Source organism: Haliotis cracherodii, unplaced genomic scaffold, assembly GCF_022045235.1.
Source record: "Haliotis cracherodii isolate W230 unplaced genomic scaffold, xgHalCrac1.p SCAF_6, whole genome shotgun sequence".
In the NCBI taxonomy this organism is placed as follows: domain Eukaryota; kingdom Metazoa; phylum Mollusca; class Gastropoda; order Lepetellida; family Haliotidae; genus Haliotis; species Haliotis cracherodii.
This window is the reverse complement of record NW_027266319.1, coordinates 11,515,976-11,532,224: the sequence shown is the minus strand read 5'-3', so window position 1 is coordinate 11,532,224 and position 16,249 is coordinate 11,515,976. Positions and strand designations below refer to the sequence as shown.

The following is a 16,249-nucleotide window of genomic DNA, read 5'->3' as shown; positions in this document are numbered from 1 at the left end:
GCAGCCCAGCAAGAGGTGAATGATCAGTTGATTTACTTTTTTTTGTAAATCAACGGATCGTTCCTGGTCATAAAAGGATTAACAGAAAATACGTTGATTGATTAATCACTGTTATCTTGCACAGTGGATATGTCAAAAGGGAGTGTTTACATGTCTAGGTTTACTAAAACAAAGGGAATACACTCATATCATGGCGTGAGGTGCCGATGTAAAAACAACATACTTTGTTCAAAGGGTTAACTGATAATACGTTGATTGATTGATCATTGTTATCCATCACTCAATGGAACCGTGGACGTTATGAAAATAGTTGTCACGTGGGCTTTCTCAGCCGACCCTTGAGACTTGACACCTATGTGAAACACCTGAAACAATCCAAGTGATCAGTTGAGAAACGAACACGGGTTATAATATCCCGAAACGAAATATATCTTTTAAAATATTTGATTGTTACAGAGACACGTGACATCGAATAAGTTTCTTTGTACAGCTGCAGACGAGTGGGATATTGTTCCTTTGTGTGGATATTCACGGATACATTCCTCGAACAAGGAAGCTGCCTAAAATTTATAAACATAAATTTGGTAGGTTGTAATTATAGTATTTGCATTTTGTTTTCCTTCATTTAAACCGATTCGTTCTTGTTTCTCTACGTCTTGTTTGGGAAATTCTTCAATGCGCGATAGACGTTGTTTTCACAGGTCTTTTCCTTTGTAAGCGTGTATATATTACCGTCAATTTGTAAAATGTGATTCTCTGAGGCAATTTATAAAATGTGTAAATATTTCAGCCATTTTGACTTAGAAATCTGTCCAGATTGATTAAGACAATCAAACGGGCCTACAAACATCACAACAGATTATTATGTAGGATTAGAAGCCAAACAGCATAGAAATGTACTTTTCAACGAAATGTTTTTCAGTCACTTTGTAAAATATTTAGACGTTTAATAAATATGTTACACATTTTGACAGTAAAAACATATACACACTATAAAAAAAGCAATGCTTAGGTGAAATATTTACTTTGTGTTGTAAGTAAAAATAATGTAAACGAAAATCAAAAAATTACCATGCAAGTGACTTATCAAAACTTCGTCACCATTACCGATGCTACCCCCAAAGATACCTACATTTCCTTATTATCTTGAAAAACTGTATTTCATTTTGTTGATCAATGTGACCATACGCCCTTATTACTACCGGTATCCATAAAAGTGACTAATGCGCTTACGAAAGGCGCAGCAGAGGTCGCGAACTAGTCTAGATTTCTGCTATACATCCGGGTACTCACTGGGAAAAAACAATAACAAAGGCAACAACCAGTCCCGGGGAATTGCGTTAGATCAGTGCCCCTTTAAACATTGCAACTAATATTCATTGGATGTGCAAGCAAATAGTGTTTGACCATATCAACATAGTTTGCTTTGAATATAAGATTTTATAACAAACAGATGAATAACTAGGTGTCTACCGGCACTTGCAAAAATAGAAGCATACCCATTACCCCATTCCATCAAAGCATCTAAGTCTTAAACTACGACCATTTATGAATACACAATGCCATAGCTTTCATAGCTTACGGCCATGGGAGCCGTGCCAATTTACACTTGTCAGAGGGGTACACAAAGTGCGTGATCTAGACTACCAGTTGTCGGACGTTCATTTTTGTGGAAGCCTCGATGGCTGAGTGGGTTAGATCGCTGACTTTGTGTGCTGGCGATTAGGTGCCTCACTCGTGGGTTCGAATCCCGGACGGGACTCAACCCAGAAAAGTACGAGAATCTGTACTTTACTAAGAAAGTGTTATCTCAAATATAACATTTGTTACATACGACCATTTACTTTCAGTTCAAATATATCATTTCCTAATTTTGACCACATTCAACACAACTTCTTAAGATCCAACATTTACCAAGATTCAGGATTAAACAAGTAAAAGTGCAGGAGTAACTGGCAATGTATGACACAACCATTTCTCGTAATAACCTCACAGATGACGTTGATATTAGATAGACATGAGATTTTAAATATTTTCAATGGCTGACAGATTTGGAGAATCGTAAGGTTAGGCAAACCACTTTTCATTATTTCATTGGAGTCATTGGAGATTTATTTTGCAACAATAGCGTCAAAAGTAGATACAAGATATTGATATTCGAAACTAAGCTTCTTTATACTGACCTATGTGATCTTTATTCATGACGAATGTAGGCCTCCCGCGCATGTTGCTTTATACTGACAATATTGTTTCTTTTCTCTTACTGTCACAGTACCACATATACTACTCTCACACACAACTCGTTAACTTAGCATTTGACTGATACAGATTGGGATTTGATGTCGCGATTCTTAGATGCATACAACCTACGACTCATGCACAGTAACCCGACTTAGTTAATACAGATTTCAAGATTAACAGTAATGGTAATACAATATTTATGTTAATGCAAATCAAAACTCTATCTTTTCCCCTTTCAAAAGCTGAGACAGTCCGACCCTTTGATGTGAGGGTCTGGCATGATCTGTAATCATACATTGATTCAGTAATGTTTACAGTAACTCATGCTTTTCCACCACAGCTCCACATGAACACTGAACAGTTTCTGTATCCATCTGTATCTCTGTTTTCTTTAAGCAGGCCGAACATTGGTGTTTCGTTAGTTCCTGAACATTATAAGCTTCATTACCATGAAACGAGAACGCAATGTAAAATTGAACACGTTGTCCAGCAAACCTAGTTCCAACCAAACCAGCTCTAATTGGAATGAAAAATACCTTAACTGGCACGGAATTCTGTCCGAGATCTAGGTCTATGTATCCAGACAACCGGTTGCTGTTAGGGTGAGCAATCGTTCCCTTGCAGACCAAAAGGCTGTGTGGAGTACTCTGTATGTTCCTTCCTTCAATCTGAGCAGATAAGCGGCTTTGGGGTATTAGACGCTTAATGCCAGAGTTGTTCTTTCCAAGCCATTCCTGGGGATATCTTGGTTTTGAAACAGATTTGATGAATTTGTCCATATCGTCCTTTAGCATTTGGGCTTGAAGAAGACTCTCACTATTTCCTTTGAAATCAGCTGATCCAAAGCCAACCAGGCTCAACAAGACAAAGAGGTAGTATGTTGATGTTGGGCTGTGAAGTGTTTCATACCAGTATCTCACCTTGCTGAGGACATCATGTTCTGAATACGTTCTGGGAAAGTGTGGGTGTCGTATGGCAACAAGCCATTCTTTAAAGTCTGACTCTAGCTGCCTCTTGCTGAAGTCTCCCATCACTGATGCGTCTTTGAAATTGTCTTCATAGAGATCGATAAACTCAATTATATCTGCTTGCGAAATGCTACTGATCTCAAACACACTACGATGCCCTTTTCTGGTGTATTTGAGTTTATTTGCAGCTATCAGCAGTCTCCTTGATTGCACTGACATAGTGTCAAGACTGTTGATGTCAAACATATTTCTTTCAAACAGCTGATCATGCCAAAGAACGGCTGAATGAAATGTTTGATCAAGATTTCCATGGTCAATGAGACTGTAACATTCGAGAATCATATCTTCGATCTCAGTAATGCTGTCCATGATAAACTCTGCTACTGGCTCGCCATGGTGACCATGCTTGGATAGGAAGCCTGATACTCCACCGTTAGTGTAGTTTCTGTTGACAAAATCACATACTTGCAGGCGAACAAGAATTTCACTTGAATATCCATAACATTCTTCATAACCCGAAGGTGCATTTTGCCTGCAGAGTGTAAAATAGCTACAAGCTATATCTGCATCACTCACTAGTTCTTCAATTCGAAGATTGAACTCTCCTTCAGTTGTCTCAATTTCTGGTTTGCTACCATAGCTTCTTCCCGTAAATTTTATAACATGACGTTGATATATGGTCCCATACATGTGGTATATGTGCATCAGCGTCAGCTTCCTCCATTCCTCTGTTACAGAGGTAAGTGGACCATCGTTCCATTTCTTGCACAGACCAAGGGCATCTTCAAAACATTTCTTCGCCTTGTCCTCTTCTTCTGGTCTGCAGTGGGCATAGAAACGTCCGAGATGAGCAAGGAAATTTGGATCATCGGGAAAAGAAGATGATAGTCTCCTAAGAACTTCTAGTCTTCCTGTGAATGGTGAATTCATGTCAATGTCACATATAAGTTGTGAAAAAAGAGGTCTTTTCTTAATTTGAACTTCATTTTCTCCAACATCTTTGTTGTCTCTGTAAATGAATGTTCTCGTAAGAATTTTGATTATATTGTGAGCTGTCAATGATGACCTTGTCCTCCTTGAACTAAACATGGATATAAACTCAAGGCAAAACTCCTTTAGGTTGTTTTTAGCCTTTTTGCTTAGAGTTTGCAGCTTTGTGTCTTGATTGGTGCTTGACCGATTCAAAACTTGTTCCAAAATTTCCTTTGCAAGATAGAAATTGCTGATCCGTATGTTCTTTTCCCGACCATCGGATGCATCTTCAACAACAAACTCCATGATTGGGTATGGAAAGTCATCTAAACATACATCAAAGTTTGACTGTTTTCCCAAAAGTCGAGCAAACACTTGACATGGCATGGACGTCTGGCCATAGAAATATACAAGTGACAGGTAACCGAGGATCTTCTGCCATGGCAAGAGGTCCCTCGTGGGGTTTTCCTCCAACCGAAGATACCCTTTCACATATGTTTCTATTCCTCTGAACTCATGATGATACACTGCCATACCGAATTCATACATCACATGAGGCCTCTTTTTCTGTTGAACATCTTTGCACATTTTAGATAGTACTTTTTTCCTATTATCTTCTTGACATCTTTCAAGGAATTTGAAAGAAAGGATTTTGGCTTCGTCTTCTGTTACTTCTCCTCTTAACCAAAATTTGTTGTCTTTTGGGCGTCGAAGTGGCTCTTTTATTGCATAAGGATAACGTTTTGCATAGATGACAATGATGCATCCTGATTTCAATTTCTTCATAATTTGCTTCACACGAGGTTCATCTTCCCCGTCAATCAATAGAACAACTGGGAGGCCAGAAACATCGTAAAGATATTGTATTTTTGCCAAAACATCCTCAATCAATATGCCAGGCCTCTGTTTAAGTTGACAACATGGACATATCTTTCTCAATTCCCACAATATTCGTTGCGCTAGTGTTGTTCCTCCAGCACCGGGGGCATGAAATATTGTGACAGTAGCACTTCTAAATTCCTTAATGAGTTTCTGCTCTACATGTTCAATGATAGATTTCATGATGTCTCTTTCAACATCAACATGTGTTGTTCCAAAGGCGTATCTGGCACACCAGTGAAGTGACCCCCCCTTGAAGAAAGAATCCACTTCTTTTGTCAGTTCTTCAACATCAGCTTCCCCTTTAGTGTATGGACTGGACAAGTACAGAACCACTAAGTCCTCACGTAGCCAAGCGGCATCTTTGTCTGTTACATCAGCATGCATATAACTTTCTTCCTTTGGAAGAGAGTAATCCATTTCTCTTTGTTTCGAAATCTCTTTCAGCATGTTCCCCACAGATAAACAAAGAGTTTCCAAATCAATCTTCAGCTGAACTAAGTTGATATTGTAGTCAGATTCAAGAAGCTGTAAAACTGACTTTCCAACGCTTGAATTTAGTTCTTGTAATAAGCAAACAATAATCTTTGGTTGAACATGGAAGTGGTCATTTAACTTGCACAGGAATTTGTAGATGCACTGGGCTTGTATTTCATTATCTGGCCATAGCACAATTAATCTAAGCACCGTATAATCTTCTGAAAATCTTGCCAGGTTAAGACAAGTGCTGTTCAGATTTCCTTTCACAAGCTGCAACCATCCATTTGGGTTAGGTGAAGTTTTGGTGTCTGGTATTTCATGAAGTCCACGAAGACATATCCATTGGGTGCCACTTTCTGTAATACCCTGTGGTGAATCTTTCCATGTCGACACGTGTAGGTATCTTTTCTTCTTTATAACATCCTCCAAACATGAAAGCAAACCTGTGTGTCTACTAGACTCCTCAAAGTCATACACAGCTAGCCATGACACGAGTGCCAAATTATCCACATGTCTTACTGACTCTGGTAAACTGCCTGTAATCAATACAAAATGTCCCTTTTTGAAGTAATCTACTGCAGAACAAAAATCAGCTGTTGTCAATCCTCTCTTGATTGTTGCTGGGTATTCTTCATCAGGATACTCAAAATCCCCTTTATCTATTACTTGACTGGTTGTTTCTGCATTTTCCTTCACAGACATCAGACCAGTTCCACCAAACCACTGATAAATCTGGCCTGTCAGAAAATCCTGTGGCAGACTGAGTCGATTTTGTCTCCCAGACCTGACCCACAACTGACCTGCTGTAAGAGTAAGGTTACTATCTGTGAAGTTTTTTGTAACAACTGAAGGTACGCCTTGTCCATAGCTGCTCTGTACATCAATAATACCAATCACTTTGTCTTGGTAAACTACTTCTTTGTATTTGAAATTAGGCATCATCGAAAAATGATCTTTGTTAAAATAAGCCTGATAAAAATCATCACTTGATCGAACCCGAACTCCTACTACAGAATGTGGTTTTGTCTGATTCAAGCACACTCCAATTACAACAGAAGATGTGTGTCTTGAGGGTGTATTCCATAGAGATACTATATCCTGCATAAATATTGCTTGTCCATCCATGTATATTGATTCATCTGGGTAAAACAGAAGTACATCACTTTCATCCTTCCTCAACAAATCTCGAACCATAAACCTCTCTGAATTGTATATTTCCTCTGTGCCAGAAGATGTTGACTCCTCTTTAGAAATAGATTGAGAAGTTTCTACACTGTGGTCTTTCAGAACCGATTTTTTTTCACTGCGTTTTGATTTTTGTTGCAGCCAAGGCTCCGAGTTCAAGTCTTCTTCGTCATAGTCATTTTCTGTTGCATATCCAGAAGCTTCACCAAGTTTCTGAACCTCAACTTCCTCTTCTTCTGTGCACTCATTTCTTGCCTCTTTCAATGGCAAGGTCGATTTCGGATCTGAATGAACACTTGCTGTACGTGTCAAACCTGTTTGTACTTCCCTTGAGTCCTCAGATTTCTTTCTGTCTCTCCATTTCAACCTGATTGTTTGTTTTCCTTTTCTAGAGTACATGTCATAATATTCACTATTAGTTTCAATAAACTTTCGAAGAGGTGCTCCATATGCATCTTTAAATGACTTGACAGTGGAACAATTTCTTCTATATTGCTTTGTGAAACGCTCTTCAACAATTTTCATAGACATCTCTATTGCTTTTTCGGAACATGTTGGGTTTATTATGCTATTTACCATACCAACAAACACGTCATTCTTGTTTATTCCTCCTGAAAAGAAAAGTAATGCTGATTGGTTTCTTTGTAAAAAATACTTTCGTGCATCATACTTTTAAACATGTTAAAACTAGATAAATATTCAAACAATTTACATTAGAAGATATATTATCACCATCTATTGTCATTTCTATGTCATGTGGGAATCCCGCAATAGGAATATGCTTGTCTTTAGAGGCAACTAAATGGATCGGGTTTGGTGCCCTGGTCCATTGCCTGACATCGTACCTCAACGCCAAGATACGTTGCCCAAAATCCCAATAACTGATTTCTTTGGTATGCACTTGAATATTCACAGGCCCGCACGATAAACCTGGAATATTGCTGTCTGCAGCGTAAGAGCACAGACAAACACACATCATTTCTAAGCTGAAGTATGTAATACTGTAATGATTATCTGTGTACATACGTTTAAATAATACAAATATTCTCTTACCTTGTGTATCGTCCAGTAACGATTTTCCTTCTTTGAAAACTACATTTCCACTTCCGACTTGTACAATACCAGGGTTCTTCAACGTGATGTAGTTATTGATAGTTTCACCTCTTTGCTCTGTAATACACAACACAAAGAGAAAACTACTTGAAGAAACGTTTACAAGCTTGGCAAGCATTTAGATCAGTAAAATAATCTATGTGGAATACTTGTCACTTCATGATCATTTCTATAAAATATATATATCAGACAGCGACAGGACAATATATATTTTCTAGTGTTTGTTGAAATATACTGAACCGCAAAAGAAACGTCACCCCAAGTAACATTGCATGAAAAGTTGTCATTTAAATATCTGGGTAATCTTTGTCAAAGTTTCTAAAATTTAACATTCCCTTGTCCGGAAAAATGAAATTTGATGATAAAAAAACCAAAGCAGATGACAATAAAACCGATCGATGTACGTGAGATGTACGTGAGTTCCGTGCAAATTGAAATGAACATGCGATCCCCCATTTCTTACCCTATAAAAATCCACCCAGATCGGATAACATTCATTCGTTATTGAATTGCTACCACATGCCCAGATTGACAAGAAATCAGCGACACCAAGCCCTTGGACGATTGCAAGCTGGACAAACCGCCTGGCAAGTAGCCAATGGATTTCAAATCCACGTAAGGACATTATACAGGCTCCAGCAACGGTACCAGACCACCAACACTACAGATGACCGACCACGTAGTGGAAGACCAAGGGTCACCACCCAACGTCAGGACCATCAGATTGTGCGACAGCATCTTCAAGATCGCTTTGTTTCTGCTGCGGAAACTGCTCGACAGACCATGGGCACACACCAGCAAAACATTAGTGCAGACATTGTGCGTCGACGATTGACGAGCAGACACCTCCACTGTCACAGGCCACAATGAGGACCCATTCTGACACCACGTCATCGCCGGGACCGTCTTCAGTGGGCATTGGCGCCACCAGCAGTGGAGAAGAGTCCTCTTCTCAGACGAGAGCCGTTACTGTATCTCAACAGCAGATGGCAGAGACAGAGAGTGTCTGGCGACGCCGCGGGGAACGTTATTTGGATGCTTGTGTTGTTGAGGGAGACTCGTGGGGTGGTCCGAGCATCATCGTGTGGGGTGGAATTGGTCTTGCACAGAGGGGCGGCCCTGTGGTCTTCCAGAACATCGGTCTAGGGAGAGGCAATGGTGTCACAGCAGCTCGGTACACTGATCAAGTCTTGAGACCACACGCCGTACCTCATTTGGCAGTTTCAGCATGATAACGCATGTGCCCACACTGCGAGAGCAACAAGAGACTTCCTCCAGCAGAATGGCATCAGAACCATGCAGTGGCCTGGCCTCAGTCCCGATTTAAATCCCATTGAGCACCTGTGGGACGAGATTCAGAGACGGCTGAATGACGTCCGACCAAGGCCGACAACTGCAGCTGAACTGCGTCAGGCGTTCCCCAGAGTGTGGGCTCAACCACCTCATCTATTCCATGTATCGACGTTGCACAGCAGTCATCAATGCACATGGCGGACATACTGACTTGTGATGCCATTTCCTAGTGTTATGTTTCACTTTAAGAACATTTGACGCTTTAATTTCAACCTTGATGATCAGGTTTGTCAAGTTTCATCTTTTTAAAATATCTCAAAGTATGTTTACAGTGTTTGGACAAATAAGGTTTCTCATATATCTATCATGGTGACGTTTATTTTGCGGTTCAGTATACATATTGCATTCCTTCACTGTTGTCTGCTGGGTAGACAATTCATGTTCACATGAAAAGTTTATTCTGACTGCTTATGTTTAGCCTCCTTTTGATATTGAATGATTTCGCGTGCTGCCTTTCTTGACTTGGTTTACAAATGTCTTCAAAATGTATTTAGTCTCAATCCATTTGTATAGGCCAAATCGTTTCGTCAACAAACAAAACTGATATTGATTGTATTCAAATCTGTTCTATGAAACAAACGTGTTAATATGTTAACAAATGAGTGGACAACCAGAAAAGTGTGTACACTCATTTTGCATGTCAGTCCATCCCTATTTTTCATGAATGCCTTAAACGTTCAAACATTCCCTAAACAGATCCCACCAGAAACGTATGCTATTTGTACAGCTGACCTCAGCAAGATCAATTCATATTCAAATATGATCCCTTTGGTTACATGTGAAATTCAGCAAATAAAATACGGATGTTTTCGGGAAACACTTGTATGTAATAATACAATTTGAAACAAAAACGTCAAATGCCTCTAATTACCAAAATAACGGTGTAATATGCACATCCAGTCTGAAAACTATTTCCGGTGAGTAACTTTAAAACAGACAGGCCCATGACTCAGAACACAATCATGGGTGACAAAGTCTCTATAAACTGTCAATTAATAAATGAAAATCGTTCTTATCAATGTATGAATGACCTTGATATTCGAGATGACATTGACATTGTGAGACTGTTTTCAAAGAATATGAACTATAGAAAAATGTTTAGTTTGCTCATGAATTAAAACCAAGTTTTTTTCTGAATTTTGTCCATGTATTGGAATTTCATCTCTGATGACCTTGACCTCTGAATGTCACACAAATTCCAAATCTATTTCTGTTTCACACCCTCACCTCTGGGAATACTGACCTTATACAGAGGTCATGCAAAATCAACTCAGACCCCACTCTTAAGATCAGAGTGCGTTCAGTGGCACTATACCAAATGTAAGAAAATATCTATGCTTGTATTATAGTGCACGTACCTATTTTTGTATCACTTTCTTTTTGACATGGAGATTTTTTCTTCGTACTACTCTCGGCCATGTTCGTTTTATCTGGAATAAAAAGCAGAGGTTAGTTTGAGCTGAAGTGCTAGCTAGTAAATGGATTATTATACCCCGTCCGTGCAAGATGTCGTTTCCAGAGTAGATCTATTTTATTGGATACACGTTTATTATGGAGTATTAATAACCAGGGGCGGACCCCCTGAATCCCGCCTATGGATCCACCGCCGACGATTATTTCAGTCATTTTCTGGCTCAATCTTGGATAAGTTATTGTTTGACCAAAAATCGTTTAAGGTTAGATGAGGAGCACATTTTAAGAGAAATTATAATGTGACAGCTATTTTTGGTGTGATATTGTCAGTTTAAGTTCATTTGTTTGTTGTTAAATAACTATATTTCATTCTTCGTTTATGTATGAATTATATATTATGTATGACATTCCATGGTATAATGATGGATGGTTTTCTTTTCAAAAGAAGGGCATGTAGTAAACTAAAGTCCCTCTATTGATCAATGAAGTACATATTATAACTGTTTACACGGCAGAATTAACTGAACCAACCAGCACCAGACAGTACAATTTTAATAGATAACATTCATTGGTATAGATAGGAAATTTAGCTTTAAAAAGTACTATGCTTATGGTTTGTCTTAAAGACAACCTAATTAACAATGTTTTGACAATGCTAAGCGTCAGTCTACACCTGGCACATTTTACACAAGAATAACTGTATAACGAATTGGTTTTTTTTGATAAACATCCATTTTATTTAGATTTACATTACTTGTATACCCAAGGGAAACAAAGAGAGAAGATTTCTAAAAAATGGCGTCCAATATCATTGCTGAATGCACTTTAAAAAATAACTGGTACTTGTATTGCAAATAGAATGAAAATGACTTTAGATCATCTAATTCATGATAATCAAACTGGCTTTATTCCTGAAAGATGTATTAGCGAAAACCCAAGACTTTTGTATGACATTATGTTTGAATGTAAAAGACTAAATAGACCAGGAATGTTACTTCTGATTGATTTTGTTTATTTCCAAGGCATTAGAAAAGTATGGTTTTGGGCCTTATATGATAAAATGGATACACCTACTAACTAATAATGCATCCTCTTGTGTTATTCAAAACGGTCATATGTCTTCTTTCTTCGCGGCAATCCATCGGTCTGTCCGCTAGAGTAACTGCCCTTTGTCAAAGGGAAGCTACTCTAACCCTAGTCTATGAGACGGCCTCAGACCACAATTATCCCCCCTAAGTTTTACCAGGAACCGGACGGAAAATAGGACAATATAGTGCCATGTTCAAATGGGCTGTTCAGCCTGTGCCAATTTTTTTGGAGTGACTCGTGATAGCTTAAATGAAAGATTAGACATTGTAATATGTTGCCAATTTTTTGTTCGCCACATGCTGTGAAGGTATTGATTCCAGTCTCCCATGACTTGACCCACAGTTGAAGGCCTCTCTGTGTGTTTCGGCTCGAAACTTCCGGTGAGCACTGTTGACAGTGGTTACCGCAAAAGGGGGCTGGTCAATGCAGGCCGAAACTTTGTGTATTAAGTGACAAGTGGCAGGTTTGTAAGCATGCAACAGTCACTGTAGATAGCAAAGAAGGAAATTAATTGTGTTATGAGGCCAGACGTCACGGCCACGGTCAGACGTTGTTGACAGTCGGTCTGTCATGTCATAACGTTAAGAAGTTTAGTCAGATGTACACACAGCGAGAAAACGAAACAAGGTAACAATTCAAACATATTTCGGCCAAATCCAACTATTTTAATTTGTGGAGAAGGTTTCAAGCCGGAGAGGTCTACAAGCACAGATGTGGCTACTTGTCTCGTTTGGCTAGGTCTCGTGTCCTCGCAAAATTGGTTCGAAATTTATATCTCCAAAGTGGCCCAAACTTATAAAATGCCTTAACGTCACAGTTAGACACTGATTTTCAGTATAATGGACTGTTCTTTTGATAATGATAGCAATTATCCCTGTAGTTATCCACATTCCCGATGGTTAATTCTGACTCGATCGCCGAATGACGAGGGCGACGCCATGTTTGTTTATAAACAGTGAAAGTAGTCCCTGCTTTACCTTTGATATTTGCATCTCTATCCGCATATGACCCCAACGGATATCGTTTTTATCCGTTGGCTTTATCCTGCCGAGAAACCTACCCATTATATGATAAATATATATATATATATATATATATATATATATGTAATAAAATAATAGGCTCCACGTTAGTCCATCATCTTCTTTATATCAGTTTCAGACAGAGTACTTTCGCTGTCTCATGACAGCTCTTCAGTGTAACATACTTTTAATGACGTCATAAATTATAACTGTGACGTCATAATGTATGTATTTACACACTCCAGAGACCACACTCTGTCGCAGTGGTGACTCAGCATAACACCACTGCCACAGGCTAATTTGCATATTACGTGACCAGACTTTTCTCTTGTTTGTAAACAAACGCGCTTTTTCAGAAATCAGTATAGAACGGACTAATGCAAGTATTTGGGGGCGCTTTACATATTGTTTTGCATAACTATATAGATATTCTACTACAACTGCGACAGTGAGTTGCATGACAATATATATTTATGCATCAAAGTGACCGTGTTGCTAGCTCTCCATTGGGCTTCGATGACAGCACGTGGAGCCCCACAACCAATGTAAACATAGGATAACTACGCAAAAACAAGTAGATTTTTACGTATTAGCATACTTTCTCAATGAAAGTTAACCATTCTTTGCCATTTGTTTATGAAAATGTGTAGACTTGTCAAAGATGAAACGAATGAAAAGCATATGCAATATCTTGAATGGACTGTGAAAGATGTGACGAATCGTCACATGGCGCTGGCCTGTGGCAGAGGTACTATGCTAGCTGGCTGCCGGCCGCATGGAACTCTGGATAGGAGAGTGTCCAGCGAGACATTTGAATTAAAATATACAGTATTTGTAAAGTATCAGTGTAACATTTACGATTGAAATGACAAATCTATTAATACATTCTCGAGTTCAATTTGGGTTTCATCAATTGGATAAGCATTTGTTCTTTTTCCGGTCTCAGCTGCTTGTTACTTGTATACAATTTATAAAACGGAAAAATACTAAATTTCCCGTTTCCGCAATCATCAATGTGTTTGCTGACACTTAAGCATCGAACATCAGGGTCTCTAATCTGCTGTTTGTGTACAGTGACTCTATCTTTTAATTCCATGCTGGTTTCACCGATGTAGTTTTCGCCGCATCCCGAACATCTCATAACATACACCACATCTTTGCTGCGGCAGTTCATGTCGGCTTTCACATTGAAACCCTTGCCATTTGCAAAAAGGAAAGTAGTACCTTCACTTATGATGTTACACGTGCTGCATCTTGGTGTGTTACATCTACTTACACATGGTACACTCTCTGTACAAGAATATTTGGATGGACAAAGAATTTGCTTGAGATTTTTTGGTTGCCTGATACTTTTTATCATTTTAAATTTATTCAGTCCTCGTTTCATTTTATCACTTTGCTGTAGAATTGGGAATTAAAAGTTGCTTGGTTGAATTTGTCATATCAGAAAATATATTATTAGACACTAAAATCATGACTATCGGACAATGTTAACAGTGTTTGTGAATTTCAAAATTGTGACTGCCAAAAGTGCATTGACCTTTCAACGTTTTTGGCCATATCTCCCCCATTTAAGGTCAGAAGTATAACAAACTACATATTTCTAGGTTCCTTATGACTGGACGAGTAATTTGATATGCATATCGACACAATTGTGAATTTTGACCCCTGTTTGACCTTTGTTGACCCTTCCCCAAAATGCCCGGGATTTTCAACCGAGCAGCCCAAGTCAAAATTGTTCAGTATACATCAGGAAACTCAAAAACACTTTCAGACCTTTGTTTCCATGATTTGGTCACGGGACCTACAGGTTGGTCCTTGACTATTAGGTGCTGAGTCGGGCTGTTCGGTCCTCCGACAATAAGTATGACGTCTTATTTTATTACCCACGCGGTGAAGATACAGGTCGTAAGATACTAAATCCGTACGTCACACGTGTGTCGTACAAGGTTGGCCTCGTTTTATTCGTTTTGATTGGATAACCGTGACCTCTGTCACACCGGGACTACTTTTTTCATTCATAAAAAATCGCGAGACGTCATTCATTTTGCAACTACAAGGCAGAACTGAAGAAATTAATGAGAACGAGAGATATTTACAAACACTTTATTAAACCAAACAAAATAGTCACACGCATTAAATTTGGTTTGCATTATATATAAGTTATGCATAGAGCTTCTACAGACATTATATAATCGAGCTATATCCATTTACAATATATGTACGACTACTGATCAATAAATAGAGCGAAGGTCCCCATGAGCGTGACGCACCCGACCACTTTCGCAACTTTCAATTTGATTTATCGTAAAAAGATAAGCGTGGTGAAATGAAGTCTGTTTAAACTATCTGGACAGATATTTAGACTTACTTGGGATGATCCGGTTGTGCCATCAGTGTCCCCTTCGAAGAGTATTTTGTTGCGCTGTTTCGGGAGGTGTTGTTCAACACGACTGCACGACCAGTAAAAGTGAACAGTTCTGATACAAATCATTCGAAAACTCAGTGAAAGTTTGCCTGACTTCTGATTTTGTGGCCCCAAACATCCCCAATGTGAACTATAACATTCCCTATCTCTCGCGTAAAACGCTGTGGGTTGGCCTAGATCACGGTTGTATTTTCTTATTCCGGTGGTGACCTTGCCCTTCGATCGTTCGAAGCTGTCACTGACATGCAAGCAGACTTGAGTTTGTTGAATTTCACGTCTTCAGTATAGGGTGGTACACTTAACATGTCTTTGGCGAACACTCTGATTTCCCTCTTCCAAAATGGTACGGACATGATATAAATTCAGCTGATAGATCAAGGAAACCGAACCATTTTGATTGCACAGACGGGACACCGGCAGTGCGAGTGACCGACAGTTAGTCCGATATTCTAAGCGCGGCGCTAATGTGACTTTTCAAATTTTCATATAGGTGTCCTTCGCACTAACAACATGGCGCTTGAATTACGATAAGTTGAAGAATTTCTTCCAAAAGGATCTTGAGCGTCAGTGTTGTTTTGTTTGCAAACACAACTGCAGGCGTATGTTGTTAATGCGTATGCATAGAAATGTCAACAATGCCCATATTTGGGCATATATCAATATTCATGCGCAACCTGATTTTGCAACCGGTTTCAGTTTGGTCTGTCAACGAACGAAAGTTGTTATGTATTTACACTTTAATATATATTTAACGTGGTTAATAAATAAAATACCACACACATTCTCGTTAGACAGCATAGAAAGTCCACTCGTTTCGTAAAAATGGTATCTAACGAGAATGAGTGTAGTATTCTCAATAATATGTCATTGTCAGTTTCACTGAAGAGCTGTCATGAGACAGCAAAAGTACTGTCTGAAACTGATATAAAGAAGATGATTGATTAACGTGGACTTTGTTATTCTATTATATATTACATGTACACCGAGTGAACATTAACCTCATTTTTGTATATATATATGCAATTGATTAAACCTACTGTAAAAATCAATGTTTGTAGATAAACATCCATTTTATTTAGAAATGTCAGGATAGCGTTTAACTCCAG

The 16,249-nt window shown here is 38.8% G+C and overlaps 1 protein-coding gene across 1 annotated transcript; it reads right to left on the bottom strand.

Annotated features, from left to right (window-relative positions):
* Nucleotides 1-1,361: 1,361 nt before the first annotated feature.
* Nucleotides 1,362-15,119, bottom strand: LOC139446000 (uncharacterized). Its single transcript, XM_071227269.1, has 4 exons — nucleotides 15,087-15,119; nucleotides 10,550-10,621; nucleotides 7,779-7,895; nucleotides 1,362-7,336 (listed from the first exon to the last, which is right to left on the bottom strand). Exons 2-4 carry the CDS (start codon nucleotides 10,608-10,610, stop codon nucleotides 2,553-2,555), a joined length of 4,962 nt encoding a protein of 1,653 aa, XP_071083370.1. The 5' UTR covers nucleotides 10,611-10,621; nucleotides 15,087-15,119; the 3' UTR covers nucleotides 1,362-2,552.
* Nucleotides 15,120-16,249: the final 1,130 nt, after the last annotated feature.